Source organism: Aquarana catesbeiana, linkage group LG06, assembly GCF_042186555.1.
Source record: "Aquarana catesbeiana isolate 2022-GZ linkage group LG06, ASM4218655v1, whole genome shotgun sequence".
Lineage (NCBI taxonomy): Eukaryota > Metazoa > Chordata > Amphibia > Anura > Ranidae > Aquarana > Aquarana catesbeiana.
In genome coordinates, this window is record NC_133329.1 from 69,182,128 (window position 1) to 69,199,089 (window position 16,962).

The 16,962-nt window shown below is 46.3% G+C and overlaps 1 protein-coding gene across 2 annotated transcripts in view; it reads left to right on the plus strand.

Moving 5' to 3' along the window:
* LOC141148593 (tapasin-like) overlaps positions 1-16,962 on the plus strand; it is a 51,251-nt gene that overhangs the window by 16,408 nt on the left and 17,881 nt on the right. The window contains exons 2-4 of one of the 2 annotated variants that reach the window (XM_073636188.1): positions 1,970-2,296; positions 4,159-4,458; positions 14,899-15,012. In XM_073636188.1, coding sequence (XP_073492289.1) covers positions 1,970-2,296; positions 4,159-4,458; positions 14,899-15,012 — 741 coding nt within the window. The remainder of the gene's footprint in view (positions 1-1,969; positions 2,297-4,158; positions 4,459-14,898; positions 15,013-16,962) is intronic. The other variant, XM_073636189.1, reaches the window with a different exon arrangement.

Below are 16,962 nucleotides of genomic sequence, written 5' to 3' on the forward strand. Positions count from 1 at the left end.
TTACACTTACTGGTTCGCAGGGTGGAGGTGTTTCTTTGAGATGGGAGGTGTCCTGGGATGTGCTGTTATCTTGTTTCCGGCTCGGATTTCATTCCTTCAGGCGTCTGGGTGTGGAGTCTGTACACAGGCTGAACCGCTGCATCCAGTGCATGGAAAGCTCCACGCTGACCACTCTGGAGCGTGGAAGAGGAAATGACATTGGGGCTCACAGCTCCTTCTAAAGGCCAGTAGAAGGAGGAGCATAGATGGTGACCCCGGAGGCTTCACCTCCATCCATATGGTGAGTGACTCCTGCAGCAAGTCCCTCCATGTGCAATTCTTCAGCTCCCTACTGTGGATACTGGTGACTGCCCCCCCCCCCTATATAAACTAAACTGAAAGACTACAGGTCCCAGTATGAGCCCCTCAGAGCTGAGGATGTGACACGCCCCCCCCCAATGGAGGGGGTAGGAATTAGGTAGATCACTGGTAATGGTGAGTATAGGAATCAGGTAGGTCAGTGTAGTGGACAGGTAGGTCAGTGTAGTTGAGCATAAAACAAAAGTGAATTTGTAACAAGACCTCTGGAGTGCATTCTATTCTTTAAAAACCATATATATATTGCATTTTATAGTTGGCCCCCCTACATTTGTCCCTGCCCCCCCCCCCCCATGTGCCCCTCTAAATATGAAAGTTGGAGACGCCACTGCAGGAGATACAGCAGTGTATAGTTAGCGAGCAGCCTGACAGTTTTATTCAGGGATCATAGGCCAAATCAGCGTATGCCAATGTAGCGCTTACCAATGCAGAAACTTCAGGTGATGAAGGGTTCTCTGTTCTGCCACAACTCTTAAAGCTGCTCAGTTCCCACTGACACAGAAATAGGCCAAGCAACTGGTGGTAGATTGTATGAATGTATGGAAGAAATGGAATTAACAATGCACCCATCATTTAACAGGCAAATAAACAGATTCTAGGATACCGTATTAGGTAAATGAACACTGACCTATAAGCTGGCAGTAAATCTAACTTTAGAAAGATTCAACTAAGTTATAAGCATTGCAACAGGGTTAAAGTATTAGCGTCAACTGATTAAAAAAATAATTGTCCTTGTGTGCACACTATTCATACCCCCCACTAGCAGATTGGCATATACGTTACTGCTAAAGGAGTACTCCTGAAGGTGCCTGAGAGTACCTGGTGCCTAACTGTCCACATTGGCCGGCTTACATTGGGGCCTTTCTGTGGTTGGTGCACATGTAGCGTCCCCTTTCAGGGTGTACAGCAGATGGCTAGTGGGCTGCTAAACAAGGGGGAGTCCCTCCTGCATTAACTGTGTCAGTTTTGACCTAAGCATGGATGTTCAGTTCACCCCTTCTGGTACAGGCATCGAATCCAGATCTCTTGGCAGTCTGCAGTCCTCTGAAGTCAGTTCTACAAGGCTCTGTTTAACCCCCTTGCTCGTTGTACCCCGACCTTCTTCCTCCTGGCAGAGGCAGGCAGAGACCCACTATGCGGCCGCATGGATTCATAGGAAATGTAGTCTTAAATGGGCACTGTACAATACAACTGGATGGCTGCAGAACTAGAGGACCCACAATCCCTGCACATGGAGGAGTAGAGAGCAGGTTGCTTATCGCGGGCATTCAGAGAGAGCGCAGGGTCATTTTGCCGCTGGGACCTGCAGAGAGAAGACCTGCTGCAGTGTCTGTCAACGCCTGTAAAAGACTGAGCCCCTGAGAGCACCCAAAGAGCCTGAGCCTGAGCCACAGAGGGGTCGCTTGCTGTGCCTGAGGACCAAAGTTGAGAGACCCACTGCTGTAAGTGCCTACATCAGAGATGGGACTGGTGAGCCTAGTGAAACCTGACAAAATTACATAGTAAACAAGTGAGGAATAAGGGTTAGCCTACCACAACTATACAGTTTTGCTGTAAAACATAAATAATTTATAGTAAATATATTTAAATATATTGTATATATTATTTGCAGGTGCTGCTCTGGGGTACGTACTTTTCACTCATTCAGCTAGAAGGGGATCAAATACAACTATTCCCTGTAAGTTTGATGTCAATGCTGTCCCACCAGCACAAAGAACTTTCTCAGTAATATGGCACTTTCAAGAAAAGGAAATCTTCAGGTATCCAAATAACCCAGAGGTCCTTAATTCCAGACTATCGATAGATCAAGATAGAATAAAAGACGGAACTGCGGATTTGTACATGTCTGGTGTATCTATATCGGATGGTGGACTTTACAAGTGTTCTATGACTCAAATCCCAGGGGAGAAGGAGAAAGAGATCAGACTGGATGTCTATGGTAAGTCCCCCCCCATCACATCAGAGTTTCTCTTTCACATCAGAATCCCCCCCTTCCATCAGAGTCCCCCTTTCACATCAGATCTTCCTTTTAAATCGAAAGCCCCACATCACAATAGGGTACCCCCCCTTTCACATCAGAAGCGCCCCCCCATATTCACATCAGAAACCCTCCCATCACATCAGCGTTGCTGTTGGCCGGGTTTAAAACTTGTAGCAGGCCAGATGTGGCCCTCGGGCCTTAGGTTGTAGACCCGTGGCCTAGCACACACCATTAGTCTACAGCTTTGCTTGCTAAAGTTCAGAGTTATGAATTTCTGAATTGTTGGATTACATTCCAAATCAAGTCCATTGTAAAGAAGTGGTCTTCCCTTTGTTGCTTTTCTAACAGCACAGCCTTCACTGCATCATTAACCTAACTTGATCAAGAACACACCCCCAACCTGCTAACTGAACAATTAAATAAGGACCAAAGCTGGCCTATGAGTATAATATAGATGACCCTAGCCATCTTTCTGCAGGATATGTTTCTGTTGTCAAGAACTGCTAACAAAAAATTCCAGATGGTAATTGACTTTACATTTAAAAATTTGATTTTTTTACTGATTGCAAAATCCTTTTCTTGCAGTACATTTAGAGGCACAGGATTCGGAGACAATTGGGTTATGCTGATGCTTACAGGAGAATTTGGACACTGTAAACAAAAATAGTAACCAGAGCAAGACTATGAAAACAGATGGATGGGTCCTGTGCTCTTCAATAAACTCCAAGAAAATGATTTTACAGCGAATACAAAAATCCAATTTTCTTTTTTTAAACCTTGAGGGACACAAGATTCAGAGACAATTTGAACATCTAGATTCTAATTGAGAGGTTGGCAGCATATCAAACAAAGCACTAACTTAAAGAATGCAGGAACAGAAGACTAGTTGGCAGCCCTAAAAATTTGGGAAACAGTTGTTCGATGCCAAAAAGCCAAAGAAGTACTCACAGATCTAGTAGAGTATTCCTTGGCAGGAAAGGGTGGCACACAATCCTTATGACCGGAGCAGATTAAAAAAAGGGAATTATCCTTATTATACAGGATGGGCAGAAAAGGTGAAAGGAGAGGGAGGGGCCATTTTTTGGAATAGATATTTAGGCTTTTCTTCCACTTTAAGGTGTAGGCAGGTGCAGTCTATACTCCCAACTGCAGGTGGCACTCGACCAAAGTAGCAATGCAAGAAGGGAAGGAAGTTGTGAGGAACGTTGTTCCTCTCTGATTTCCTGCGGTCACAAGGAAACAGCTGTCTCACTGGATGCTGGCATCCCACGTAACTTCAGTGGCCATCTTGGGTCAGACAGAGTCTATTTAGGATCCAGCTCCTGGGTTTGGCGTGTTTTTTGCGAGTGGTTAGTGTGGGTACAGATTCCCTGTCTGGCAGGGGCAGTTCATAGAGATGGAGAAAGATTACAGAGGAGTAGGGACAGTGCAGAGACTATGTCTACCTTGCTTCAGGAAGCCTGCCTGTTTTGGGTGTGGACTGGCCAGGCTGCATTCTGCTCCTTGTTTCAGATGCTGTTGGCATCTTCAGCTCTACAGGCCGCTGTTATGTAAGTGGCTCTGAGTGGCATGCCTACCTGCCGGGCCTAACTGCATTGTGTTGAACCTTTCTACAATATATCACTATTGCCTAACTTGAACTCTGTGTGTTCACTGTCCACCACACCATGCTACACCTTGCTCACAAAGATAGTCCATGAGCTCCAGAAATCAGAAAGTCTCAACTTTCAAAACAATTCTTAAAAGCTGAAAAAGCTTGACATTGTAGCAAACTTTTATAGGTCTAAGCTTGTCTTGCTCTAACATGGCTTTTGTTACAGCCCCTCCAAGGATAACCATAACAGGTGAAAACATTTTTATATCGAAAGAGAATGTCCTGAGCTGCGCCATTTCTGGATTCTACCCGGTGGACATCGACATTAAATGGCTTAGAGATGGAATAATACTGAACAATATTACATTGGAGAAACCTCAAAGAGACCCGGATGGGACGTACAGTGTGAGGAGCTCAGTAACAATAATACCCACCGAGGAGGACAGGAAGCGGATCTTCTCCTGTAGAATCCAACACGAGTCTCTTACTACACCTCTCCAGGAAGACTTCCAGCTGGTGTATGGAGGTAATATTACTATTTTTTCTTAAATCTAACATAGACAGAGCTGTGTAGTCTGTATGTGGTTTAAACTACAAGGACACAAAAAGATCGTTAAAACAGGAATCTCATATCAATGTTTCTCTTCATGGAGATTCCCATCTACAGCAGATAAAACATTCCCATAGCTCCCAACTGTCCCTGATTTTGAGGGACTGTCCCTGATTTGGAGCTTCATTCTTCCTCATTTGTTCCTCATTTTGGTCTGATCTATAAAGATGTATATAAAATGCACTTTTTTTATCTTTCAAAAAGTGTTTTCCAGCGCTAAACCTTTTATCTGATTTCTAAATTGCTGCATTTGTAGATTCCAAAAGCCAATATAAAGGAATAGTAGTGGTAAAAAAAGCACTTGTGGGTTTAACCAATCTTGTTTTTTTGTACAATTCTCGTTTAAGGGGGCGTGGCCAGGGGTGTGTCCAATGCCTGCATACTTTTGCTGATAGGTGCCCCTCATTCCCATCTCAAAAAGTTGGGAGGTGTGCATTCCACAAGATTACAGTTACCAAAGTCCAAGTTTTGCCTGCACTTTCTTTTTGAAGCAGTTGTGCAGGGTAGCCTAAGGCCAACCATAGATGGTTTGGATTCGAACCATATATGGGCAGGCTGAATGTACCCAAACTGATCGACCTATCAACTTGGGTCAGCCTGTTTTTACATGCAATTATTGCTAGTGGCTATTATAGGCACTAGCAGTAATTGCCGGCGGGAAGAACACACTGGGACTGATTTAATAAAGCTGGTGCAGCTCTGCATGGTAGCCAATCGGCTTCAGCTTGTTCAATAAGCTTTGGCAATAAAACCTGGAACCTGGCTGATTTCGCATTCTCCAAAACACACTGACAATTGGCAGCTGGGGACCCACCCTTTCAAAGGTAGGGGGCTGGTACATAACAAGGACCCCGTTACTGGCCATTCCAATCCTGATGACCACCCTTAACCCTTTGCCGACCAGCCGCCACACTTATACTGCGGCAGGTTGGCTCTCCCGTGCAAACCAACGTACCTGTACATCAATCAGTTCATGTGAGATTGCGGGCACACGCATGCTGTGTTCCACGGGAACGTGCCCATGGGTCCGGTGGGCTCGATGTCTGCCGGTTGCCCGCGATCGCTGTACACAGGGGTAGAACGGGGATTTGTCTTTGTTAACAAGGCGGATCCCCATTCTGACAGAGGACATCTCAGAGATCTGCTGTTCCCAGTGATCGGGAACAGTGATCTCTGTCATGTCCCAGGCAGCCCATCCCACCTACAGTTAAATCACACATAAGGGAACACATTTAACCACTTGATCCCCCCTAGTGTTAACCCCTTCCCTGCCAGTGTCATTTATACATTGATCAGTGTATTTTTTTTAGCACTGATCAATGTAATAATGTCACTGGTCCCCAAAAGCGTCATTTGGGGTCATAGTTGTCCGCCGCAATATCGCAGTCCTGCTAAGAATCGCAGATTGCCGCCATTACCAGTAAAAACAATAGAAATAAGTAAAAGTCCCATAGTTTGTAGACGCGATAACTTTTGCGCAAACCAATCAATATACACCTGCAGTACCTGCCCGCGTTTCCAGCGCGGTCCTATCGCGCTGATTCTCGGCGACAGGGTACTGTACATCTCGCGCTGGCTGCAATAGGAAAAACACATTTTCCTATTGCGGCGAGCGCAATAAAGAATTCCCCTCCAAGAGCATACCAGGCCCTTAGGCGAGCGCCATCCCCTCCTGAACCGTACCAGGCTGCATGCCCTCAACATGGGGGGTGGGTGCTTTGGGGAAGGGGGGCATCCTGCGCCCCCCCACCCCAAACCACCTTGTCCCTATGTTGATGAGGACAAGGGCCTCTTCCCGACAACCTTGGCCGTTGGTTGACGGGGTCTGCGGGCAGAGGGCTTATTGGAATCCGGGAGCCCCCTTTAATAAGGGGGCCCCCAGATCCCGGCCCCCCACCCTATGTGAATGAGTATGGGGTACATCGTACCCCTACCCATTCACCTGGGGAAAAAGTGTCAATAAAAAAAACACACTAGACAGGTTTTTAAAGTAATTTATTAGGCAGCTCCGGGGGTCTTCTTCTGACTTCCAGGGTCTCTTCTGACTTCTCCGCTCTCTCCAGCCTCCTCTCCCGTTGTCCGGTTCTTCTCCCGCTCTCCGGCCTCTTCTCCAGCTCTTTGGTTCTTCTGCCGGCTTCTCCGCTATCTTCTGCTCTTTTGTTACGGTACAATTACGGCATGCGGCCTGGTACGGTTCAGGAGGGGGGGGGGGCGCTCGCTCGTCCCCACCCCCTTTCCTGACCAGCCGGGCTGCGTGCTCGGATAAGGGTCTGCTATGGATTTTGGGGAGACCCCCACACCTTTTTTCGGCGTAGGGGGTTCCCGTTAAATTCCATACCAGACCTAAGGGCTTGGTATGCCCCTGGAGGGGAACTCATGCCGGTTTTTTATTTAAAATTTGGCGTGGAGTTCCCCCTCATGATTCATACTAAACACCTGTCAGTATTGCTTGTCGCTCATCGGGAAAGGAAAAAACACAGAGATCGGCGCTGGCTCCCGCGACGGGGCTCGCAGCTATCAAATCTCGCCTATAAAAGCTGCGAGATTGACACAATATCACAGTCACCTACTGTATTGGGATTTTTAAAAATTTTTTTTTTACCAAAAATATGTAGAAGAATACATATCGACCTAAACTGATGAATACATTAAATATTATATATATATATATATATATATATATATATATATATATATATATATATATATATATATATATATATATATATATATATATATCGGTATATATATTTTGTATATGTATTAAAGCAGAAAGTAAAAAAAAAAATATTTTTTCAAAAATGTCACTTTTTTTGTTTATAGTGCAAAAAATAAAAACTGCAGAGGTGATCAAATACCAGCAAAAGAAAGCTTTATTTGTGGGGAAAAAAAGGACATCAATGTAGGTTGGGTACAGCATCGCAGGACCGCGCAATTGTCAGTTAAAGCGACACAGTGCCGAATCACAAACAATGGCCTGGTCATTAAAGTGGTACTAAACCCAGTAATATGAAAATAGCTCATCTGCCCACCCACAGTGCCCACAGCTTATAAATCTTCTTTTTACATTAAAATACTGCCACTATATTCCTTTTTGGCTGATCTGTATGCCACGGTTACATGATAACCTGCACAGCTTGTGTTTAGGTAGGAGGAGATTTCCACTACAGCCTGTATACACGCCCACATGTGTGATGTCAATATCATGTGACCTGGATAGCTCTGAGAACAAGGAAATGTTCTCTTCAGCATAAAAGACACAACTGAGCATGTGCAGGTCGGCTACCCTGCCTATGTTAGCTGGCCTTTCCCAGATAGACAGTGCAGGAGGGAAGGATCTGTGCATACAGGAGAAAACAGCCTTTTTACACAATGCAGAGGATTAACCCCTTGAGTTTCACAGTGAGTATAACAAGCATGCTATGCTGCATATACAGATAGATAGGGCTGAAGCAATTAATTGATATTTCGATAATATTTGATAATGAAAATCGTTGTCAATGATTTTCATTAACGATTAGTTGGTCCGCACCTTCCTCCTGTCCCTCCGTTAAATAAACCCTCCCTCTGTGACCAGGCACGTCCGCGGCGCACCTCTCCTCCTCCTCGCTGACGTCATCCCCACTGATCTTCTCAACCCGCCCGCCCGCTGGAACAGAGAGTCGAGGGCGAGAAGCCGCGAGGAGAGCTGAGCTGCCGAGCTGCCGAGCTGCACATTGTGAAAGGTAGCGGCTAATATATAACACAGTAAAAACAAAGTTACACAGTACAACATTAGTTTTTATGACCAGTGCCCCATCCTAAGAGTATTCCTGGGGGGGGGGGGAGTGCCCCAGCATTGGTGTTCCGGGGGGTGGCTGGAATAGTAGTGCCCCATCATTGGTTTTCCTGGGAGGGAGGGGTGGAATAGTCATAGTGCCCCATTGGTGTTCCTGGGGGGGGAATAGTGCCCCATTATTGGTGTTCCTGGGAGGAATAGCGCCCCATCATTGGTGTTCCCGGGGGAAATAGCGCCCCATCATTGGTGTCCCCGGGAGGAATAGCGCCCCGTCATTGGTGTCCCCAGGAGGAATAGCGCCCCGTCATTGGTGTTCCCGGGAGGAATAGCGCCCCATCATTGGTGTCCCCGGGAGGAATAGCGCCCCATCATTGGTGTCCCCGGGAGGAATAGCGCCCCATCATTGGTGTTCCCGGGAGGAATAGCGCCCCATCATTGGTGTTCCTGGGAGGAATAGCGCCCCATCATTGGTGTTCCTGGGAGGAATGACCCAGTGAGACTGTCCAGAAATTCTTAGAACCAGCCAGGCCGAACCCCCTTGTTTTGCTGCAAACACCACATACAGTGAATCAGAACCTCATCCTTATTTAGGCCTCGTTCACACTTGAGCATTTTGTAGCTTCTATCTTGAAGCTCTAAATGCTCAACAAGCAAAAATCGATTGCTTTCAATCGCCCTTGTTTACACCTGAGCGTCTTGTCGCTTGTAGCAAAATGCCTGTTGCTCAAAAAAGTACATAAGCTACTTTTTAGGCAGAACTGCGCCTTTTTGTCCCCTTAGACTTCAATAGAAGCTCCTGAAAAACGCGACATGAGCTTTTGTCAAGCATTTTTTCAAGCGTTTTCTGCTCAAACAGCAGCTCTCTGCCCCGTTTTAGTTGAAAACCACCTGACAAAAGCTTAGGTGTGAATGTAGCCGTATCAAGTTAAATGTTGCAAAAAAAAAATCTTTAAAGCGTAACTCCACTTTTGATGAGAAAAAAAAACATTCCCCCCCCCCTGGTGATCTATATACATTGCCAGGATTATAACAACCTTTGTTGCAGATTCCTACCTTTTATTATTCTGAAGAAATCCCTGTTTGTTCTTCCGTGCTGAGTGGGTTTAATGGGAGTGGTTTCATAATTAGCAATCAGCTGTGCAGCTGCAGAGCACTAATGAAGAAATCTGCTGGGTCTGCTGGATATTTCCTGTTGGAAATATCTCACCAAAAATGACATTTTTGTTGCAGGGGATGCCTGAAATCTGACTTGTATCTTAGGCAGACTTCTGGGAAAATCAGTGAGCCAATCACACAAGCAGGAAATGATGTTTCTGTACAGAACAACTCCATGTAGCCATATTGCATTGTATTTTCAGAAAATTACAGCGGCTGCAGATTGAAAAGGAAATGTCATTTTTAGTAACATTCAATTACAATATGACTTGTGTCGCTTTTGTATACTCTATATTATTTTTTCTTTATTTGCTCTTTTTTTTCCCCACAAAAGTGGAATTACCCTTTAATTTCCAGTCTAGCTCTGACAACGTATTAGTACATAAATCAAATTGTAGATTATCCAGCTTAGTTATCACAGAATTTAAAGGATAAGTTTATCTTTTCAGGCAGAATTTCACTTTTCATAATAAATAGAAGCGTTTTCCAATGACATTTCTGACCCAGCCACCCCAATGTGCTTTTCTCTCATTTATATTATCCACAGGATGTTTAGAATCTTGTCAGTTTATTTGTATTTTTGAATGGATTTTCAGATTCCATCACTTCCTGTAGCTTGTATCAGCATTCACTTCCTGTTAGGTCATCTCCCAGAAGCCATCACTTCCCTGTTGCATCACAGAAGAGGGTATGATAGGGTGTGTTCACCACTCTAGACCACATCTCCCTCATTACAATACCACCTTCCACCCACATCCTATACAATCAGATCGTACAATCTCCTTTAGATCAGCTATCTTGTACAAGGGCTAATTTAAATGGATTAGTCAGGTGGGCCTCCTGCTCTATAGTTCTGGTAAATGTAAAGAAATTGTACAGAGATTGCATAGTATATGGTCATCTCTATACAAGTACATAGGAGGGAGTGGACAGAGACACTCACATGTCAGGCCTCATTTACGTATCTCCACGTAGTGAAAACTCACATTCCCGCATGCGTTTGTTTTGGGTGTTTTGGAGCGTTTTCACTCGTCACCCATACGGTAGCCCATTCACTTGAATGGTCTGCCCTATGCACGACAATTGCCACAGAGAAGCTCCAGAACTATTTTTGAAATGGAGCATGGTGCATTGCCTCAGTTTTGGGGCGTTTGCCACACTTGGGGTGCCTTTAACATGTAATGACAACACTAGCATGATGCACATTTGCAGCATTTCTGAATTGCATGGTGAAGTGCTCTGTAGCGAAACCCCCTTTAGGGGCTGCTGAGTGTTGTGGACCATCCGTCATCCTGCCCAGCCAGGCACACAGTTCTCATTCGCCCTCAGGCAGAAAAACAGTCCTTGAACTTTGTTTTATATTATTATTGAGGAGATTTAACTTGGATGGGTATGAGATACTCATGAGATGCCCAATTGATTGCAGAAAGATATATTGGACCGACTATATACATTTCCGGTATATACAACCTCTTTACTTCCAGCTCCAGCACAACTCTTGATCTCACTCTTCAGGACCAGCTAGCACTGATGGATAGGCCAGACACTGGCTCAGCCATGCCCAAAGCAGATGCCCTTTACAGGCAGGGACCGCGGGCTCCTATGGTGTAGCAAAAAGTAGGTAGTCCCAGTGCTAGCTGTCCACGTGGCTCTTGAGCCCAGTACCACATCTTCAGGCCTTGACAGCCCTCCTGGCTGTAGCTGTCTCTCTCCACTGCCCATGTCACCAAAGTCCACTCCACTGGCTCTGCACCCACCCCAGACTGCATTCTCCCAGTCCTCCCAGGTGTGCCTCCCAGTCCTCCTGACTGTGTGTCACTCACCAGCCCTCTTGGCTGCAACCTGTTGTTTCTCCCTGGAAAATTGCCTGCCGGTGCTCTCTCCTGCTGTCCTCTCCTTGCTCCTGTGCTTCCTGTCAAGGACACCCCCACGTGTTCTCAGGGGGCCCCATCTGCACCCGAGCCCAGGCCCAAGGTCACCCCCCCAGAATGGGGAGCTCCATCCGGGCCACGACAGCCTAGCACTCCATCTCCAGCTTCCATACTGAATAACCCCTCCCCAACTGGACTGACTCTGAGTATTTGAGGAGGCCTTCCCCCTGCCAATCCAAGTTGGGGATTGGTCAGGGCTCCTCAGAATACCCCAGGCATCTCCCCCTCTCCTCCTCTCTTTCCAGAACTTTCTAGCAAACTCAGGAAAGAAGAGGGAGGGCTCAGTGACGCTGCCTGTGAGTCACCCAGCTCAGCCTGAGTCACTCCCAACCCAGATCAAAACAAACAGGCCTGGCTGCCAGCCAAGCCTGGAATGTACCTACAAAAACCTAATCACTACCACTTCTAGCACACTAGAGGGTGCTGCAGCACATTTTCTGTGCAGTTTTCCATGTGTTTGGAAACACACAGATGTGAATGGAGCCTCATTGTTCTTGTGTAAATGCACCCATTTCACTTTCAGACCCCAATCACACCTAGAGTAGTAGGATGGCAGGTTTTTTGGCTCGTTTTCCCAGTGACACACATAGGGCAGCCGTTGATTTCAATGGCAAAGTAGCTAGTGAGACATTTTTCTACATTTTTTACTGCATTTGTCACCTGTTTTTTCATGTGGCAAAATGTGTGTTGCTTCTGTATTTGGTGTGCCATTAACAATTAATGATTTAACAATTAATTAATGACACTGAAAGTGCAACTAAGTAATTATTGGTGTATAAATGTGGCCATACACTATACAATCTAATTGTATAATCTCTGAACAATCTCCTTTAGATTTACCAAAACCATATAATAGGAGGACACACCATTAATCCAATCACTCTGTATCCAATCAGGCTGGCACTTGCACTACATCAGGGATCATGGACGTAGATGCGGGGGGGGGGGGGAGGTTGGGTGTCGGAATCCCCCCAGAGCAGAGTTATGTTTGTCAAAAAAAGGGAGCTTTACACTTGTTCCCATCCGGTTCTTAGTTGTCAATGGACGGGAACAAGGCAAGCTCCTGTATTGATCCAGCCGCTGTCATCCTCCCCCCTCCTCTCTCCAGGCTGGGCAGCTTTAGATCTCAGCTCAGGCGGGGGGCTCCACTGACACCCCCGCTCGGCCCGGACAGGGGGGCGCTGACAGCTCGGCTCAGAACGGCTCAGGCGGGGCGCTCCACTGACATTTATGGTCGGCTCGGGCAGGGGGGCGGGGCGGTCTGTTGACCCTCCAGCATGGCTCGAACGGGGGGGCGGGGTGCTCTGCTGATATTTATGGTCGGCTGGAGCAGGGGGTGGGGCGGTCCGCTGACTCCCCCGCTCGGTTCGGGAGGGGGCCACTAAGAGCTCGGGCAGGGGCGCTGACAGCTCGGGCGGAGGGCGGGGCCACTGACAGCTCGACTCGGGCAGGGGGCGGAGCAGTCCACTGACCCAGTGCACAGATTTCAAATGTACTGCAAGGAGGGGAAGCGGGAGGAGAAGACCAATTCCTGCCCTCAGTGTCTGGCCTCCACCAGAATATTAAGGTCATAGCATGACAGCTCCAAAAAGAATCTGCAGGGGGTCACTGAGGGAGGACCCTAAGATGAGGGTAAACCATCCGCAGTCTCTGATTATCTCCTGTAGTCAGTCCGCAGTCTCTGATTATCTCCTGTAGTCAGTCCGCAGTCTCTGAGTATCTCCTGTAGTCAGTCCGCAGTCTCTGAGTATCTCCTGTAGTCAGTCCGCAGTCTCTGAGTATCTCCTGTTGTCAGTCCACAGTCTCTAATTATCTCCTGTAGTCAGTCCGCAGTCTCTGATTATCTCCTGTAGTTAGTCCGCAGTCTCTGATTATCTCCTGTAGTCAGTCCGCAGTCTCTGAGTATCTCCTGTAGTCAGTCCGCAGTGTCTAAATATCTCCTGTAGTCAGCCCGCAGTCTCTGATTATCTCCTGTAGTCAGTCCGCAGTCTCTAATTATCTCCTGTAGTCAGTCCGCAGTGTCTAAATATCTCCTGTAGTCAGCCCGCAGTCTCTGATTATCTCCTGTAGTCAGTCCGCAGTCTCTAATTATCTCCTGTAGTCAGCCAGCAGTCTCTGATTATCTCCTGTAGTCTGTCCACAGTCTCTGATTATCTCCTGTTGTCGGACCGTAATCTCTGATTATCTCCTGTTGTCAGTCCGCAGTCTCTGATTATCTCCTGTTGTTAGTCCGCAGTCTCTGCTTATCTCCTGTAATCCGTCCGCAGTTTCTAAAAATCTCTTGTTGTCCATCCGCAGTTATTGATTATCTCCTGTAATCCATCCGCAGTCTCTCCCCCTCTGTCTTTAAGCCCCTCCCACAATAACGTTGACCACACCCATTTTTTTCCCAGCGCACTACGTATACACCTTATTCTCAAGTTCAAAAGTTCAGAGGTATGTTATGTATGTATGAACTGTGCACAGTACCATTTCTCTTGTCTGGTATACCGGGATAACAAAAAATCAGTGATTGTGCTGCCTTCCACAAGATGGTGCCCTTTGCACCTGCCCAGTAAGATTGGCTATTACAATGCACCACCCAGTGATAGCCACTCCAATGGCTAAGAGCACTGACAACTGTATTCTGGTGGGGTGTCCCCTGTCAGAACACAATAGCACAGCTTGGGAGATCACTGTACTAACACTGCATGTGTTAGTACAGTGATCTGTTCGTTTTTTTTCATTCAGCCCAGCGTGTGACTGTGTGTACCAGGCCTTAGACTGGACAGTAGCCAACCTCACTGCAATCTTCATAAAAACTGGAAGAAGGCAAAACTGAAATCGTGTTCAATTTGATCTGAGAGAATAGAATTAAGGATGTGATTGATTGCTTACTATGAGCAACACATAGTTTTTCCTTTTCCAGTCTTTATGAATTTGGTGCAATTTGTTTTATTTAAAAGACTTTTACTTAGTACCTGCTGCTGAACCCCCCCCATAACAAAAAATTATCTACGGCCCTCAGGGATGTCCCGTGGGCTGCATGTGGCCCCAGGGAGTTTAGCATGGAGCCTGAGCTCATCTGAAGGGACTCTGGGGAAGTCAGGCAAATGCACACATGGGGGAAATCTGGGAGTGCTGTGAAAACTTAGTTGATGGGTGAAGGTGTGCCAATGAGGTCAGCTGGTAAATTTCTTCCTGTGTCTTACTGGCTGGTCTGTCTGTATCTGTAAACCAGGAAGGTTCTGAAGTGGTCTGCAAAATATAGCCATGGATGAGGTGAGGCCTAGTTTTCAAAATCAAAGAAAACTTGTATGTTTGTGCAACCGAGGTACATTAATAATCTATTGGTACATAGGGGAGCTGGATTTTAGAAGAAAAAAAAAAAGTTGAACTTAGCCTTTAAAAGTCAAGTATGACAATTTAAATTCCTAACAAATGCTGTTTAAAGGCAATTTTAACACATAACTTTTGGTCTGTTATATTGATATTTGTACTTTTATCTTTTAGATTCTACAGATACAAAGAGCTCTACACTCTACATCATCATTATACCTGTGATTGCTGGTGTTGTGATACTTATAATAATAGCAGCTGTTGCAATATTATGTGTCAAGAGAAAAGGTAGGAAAGTGTTTTATTTCTCACAAAAGCAAAATCGCAATCCATTTTACTTAAAGGGTTAGTTCATATTTTCAGAAAAAATGAAAAGGTGAACTAGCCTCTTGCACCCTTCTGCTAACCGCTGTACTTACCTCCATGGGTGATGAGCCATCAGTGTCCATTTTACCTTTTTATGACAGGCAAATTCATTCATTTTTAGCTGATGATTCATATAGCATTGGACATAGCAATGTATTAAAGTGATACTAAACCCAGTACAGGGGGTCCCCTACTTACAAACATCCGACTTACAAACGACTCCTACTTGCAAACGGAGGGAGACAACAGGAAGTGAGGAAATCTACCCCTAGGAAGGGAAATTCTCTCCTGTAAGAGTTAATATGGGAAAAAAGTGTTTCCACTGATGCTTTATCAACTATCCTTATTTCCCTAATAACCCCAAATTTTCAAAATCCAATGGAGGTGAAATCTTCTGAACAGGGGCACAGACAGCAAAACAAATGTTACAGGGGTGATAACCCTTCCCTATGCTATCTACAAAACTTAAAATAGATTTTTTGGCTGGAGCTACACTTAAAAAATGTACCTGTTCCGACTTACAAACAGATTCAACTTAAGAACAAACCTAAAGTCCCTATCTTGTTTGTAACCCGGGGACCCCCTGTAATATGAAAATAATTAATCCGCCCCCCCCCCCCCAGTGCCCACAGCTTATAAATCTTTTTTTACAGTAGCCTCCCTGGCAGTTTTCCCGAGTGTGGCTCGGGGTTAAAATTCAGTCCCATTAGCGGTAACCCCGAGCCACACTCGGGATTACATCGCAGGATCCTGGTGTGGCTTTACTTACCTTGTCCCCCGGATCCTGCGATGTCCCCCGCAATGTCCATGGGCTCTGTCTCCTCCGAAGCCTCTCCTTGCCAGTGTCAGAGTCCTGGATGTGAGGCCGGATTGCAGAGGGGGCGCTCCTTGCGGCTAAGTGCAGTGTAACCCTGGGAGTGAGACAGGAAGTACGGTGCACGGGTTGCCAGAGCGCTGTTGCTGAGTAGCAGATAGCAGGGAGCTGCTGGGGTGCGCTGGTAAGGTTAAAGGGCAACCGTGCAAGGAGGGATTCCAGGTATGGAGCCGTGGAGCAACCAGGAGCGGAGTCAGAGCCAGGCCAATGGTCATTCAGCACAGGAATCAGTCCAAGGTGAGGTACAGCAGGATAATCAGGAACAGAGAAGGTAGCCGAGCCGGGGGTCAAACACAGGAGGACGATCAAGGTACAGATGCCGAGCCGAAGAATAGTCAGGTCCAAGCCGGGGTCAATGCAGGCGGAATACTGGAGCAGTCAGGCAAGCCGAGTTGTAACAGGAAGCAAATATCACAACAGTAACAAGGAACACAGGAAGCTGATGATAATCCAGCAACCAGCATGCACCAGCAGCAGGCTTAAATAGGCAGAAGGGCGCCACCATGAGGAATACTGGCAGAATTACCCATCCTACGGTTATCACCCTGACAGTGCCCCCCCCCCCCTAGGGGCAGCCTCCGGATGCCCAATCTGGCCCATTTTTCAGGATATCGGGCTTGAAACCTCTGCAACAGTCTAGGGGCATGAATGTTATCTGCTGGTTCCCAAGAATTATCTTCTACAGAGTAACCTTTCCATTTAACAAGAAATTGAACAGTCCTACCTCTCCGACAGCAGTCTAGAATGGCTTCTACTTCGTATTCTGTTTCATTGTCCACCAAGCTTGGAGGCGGCGGAGCTTCTTCTCTCCCTGGAAAAGGACTGGAGACAACAGATTTTAATAAAGAAACATGGAATACTGGGTGGATTTTATAGGAACTTGGTAAAGACAATTCAAATGCCACTGGGTTAATTTCCTTCTTAATTGTGAATGGACCGATAAACCTTGGTCCTAACTTCCGGGAGGGGCAAGGAAGCTTAAGATTTGTTGAGGAAAG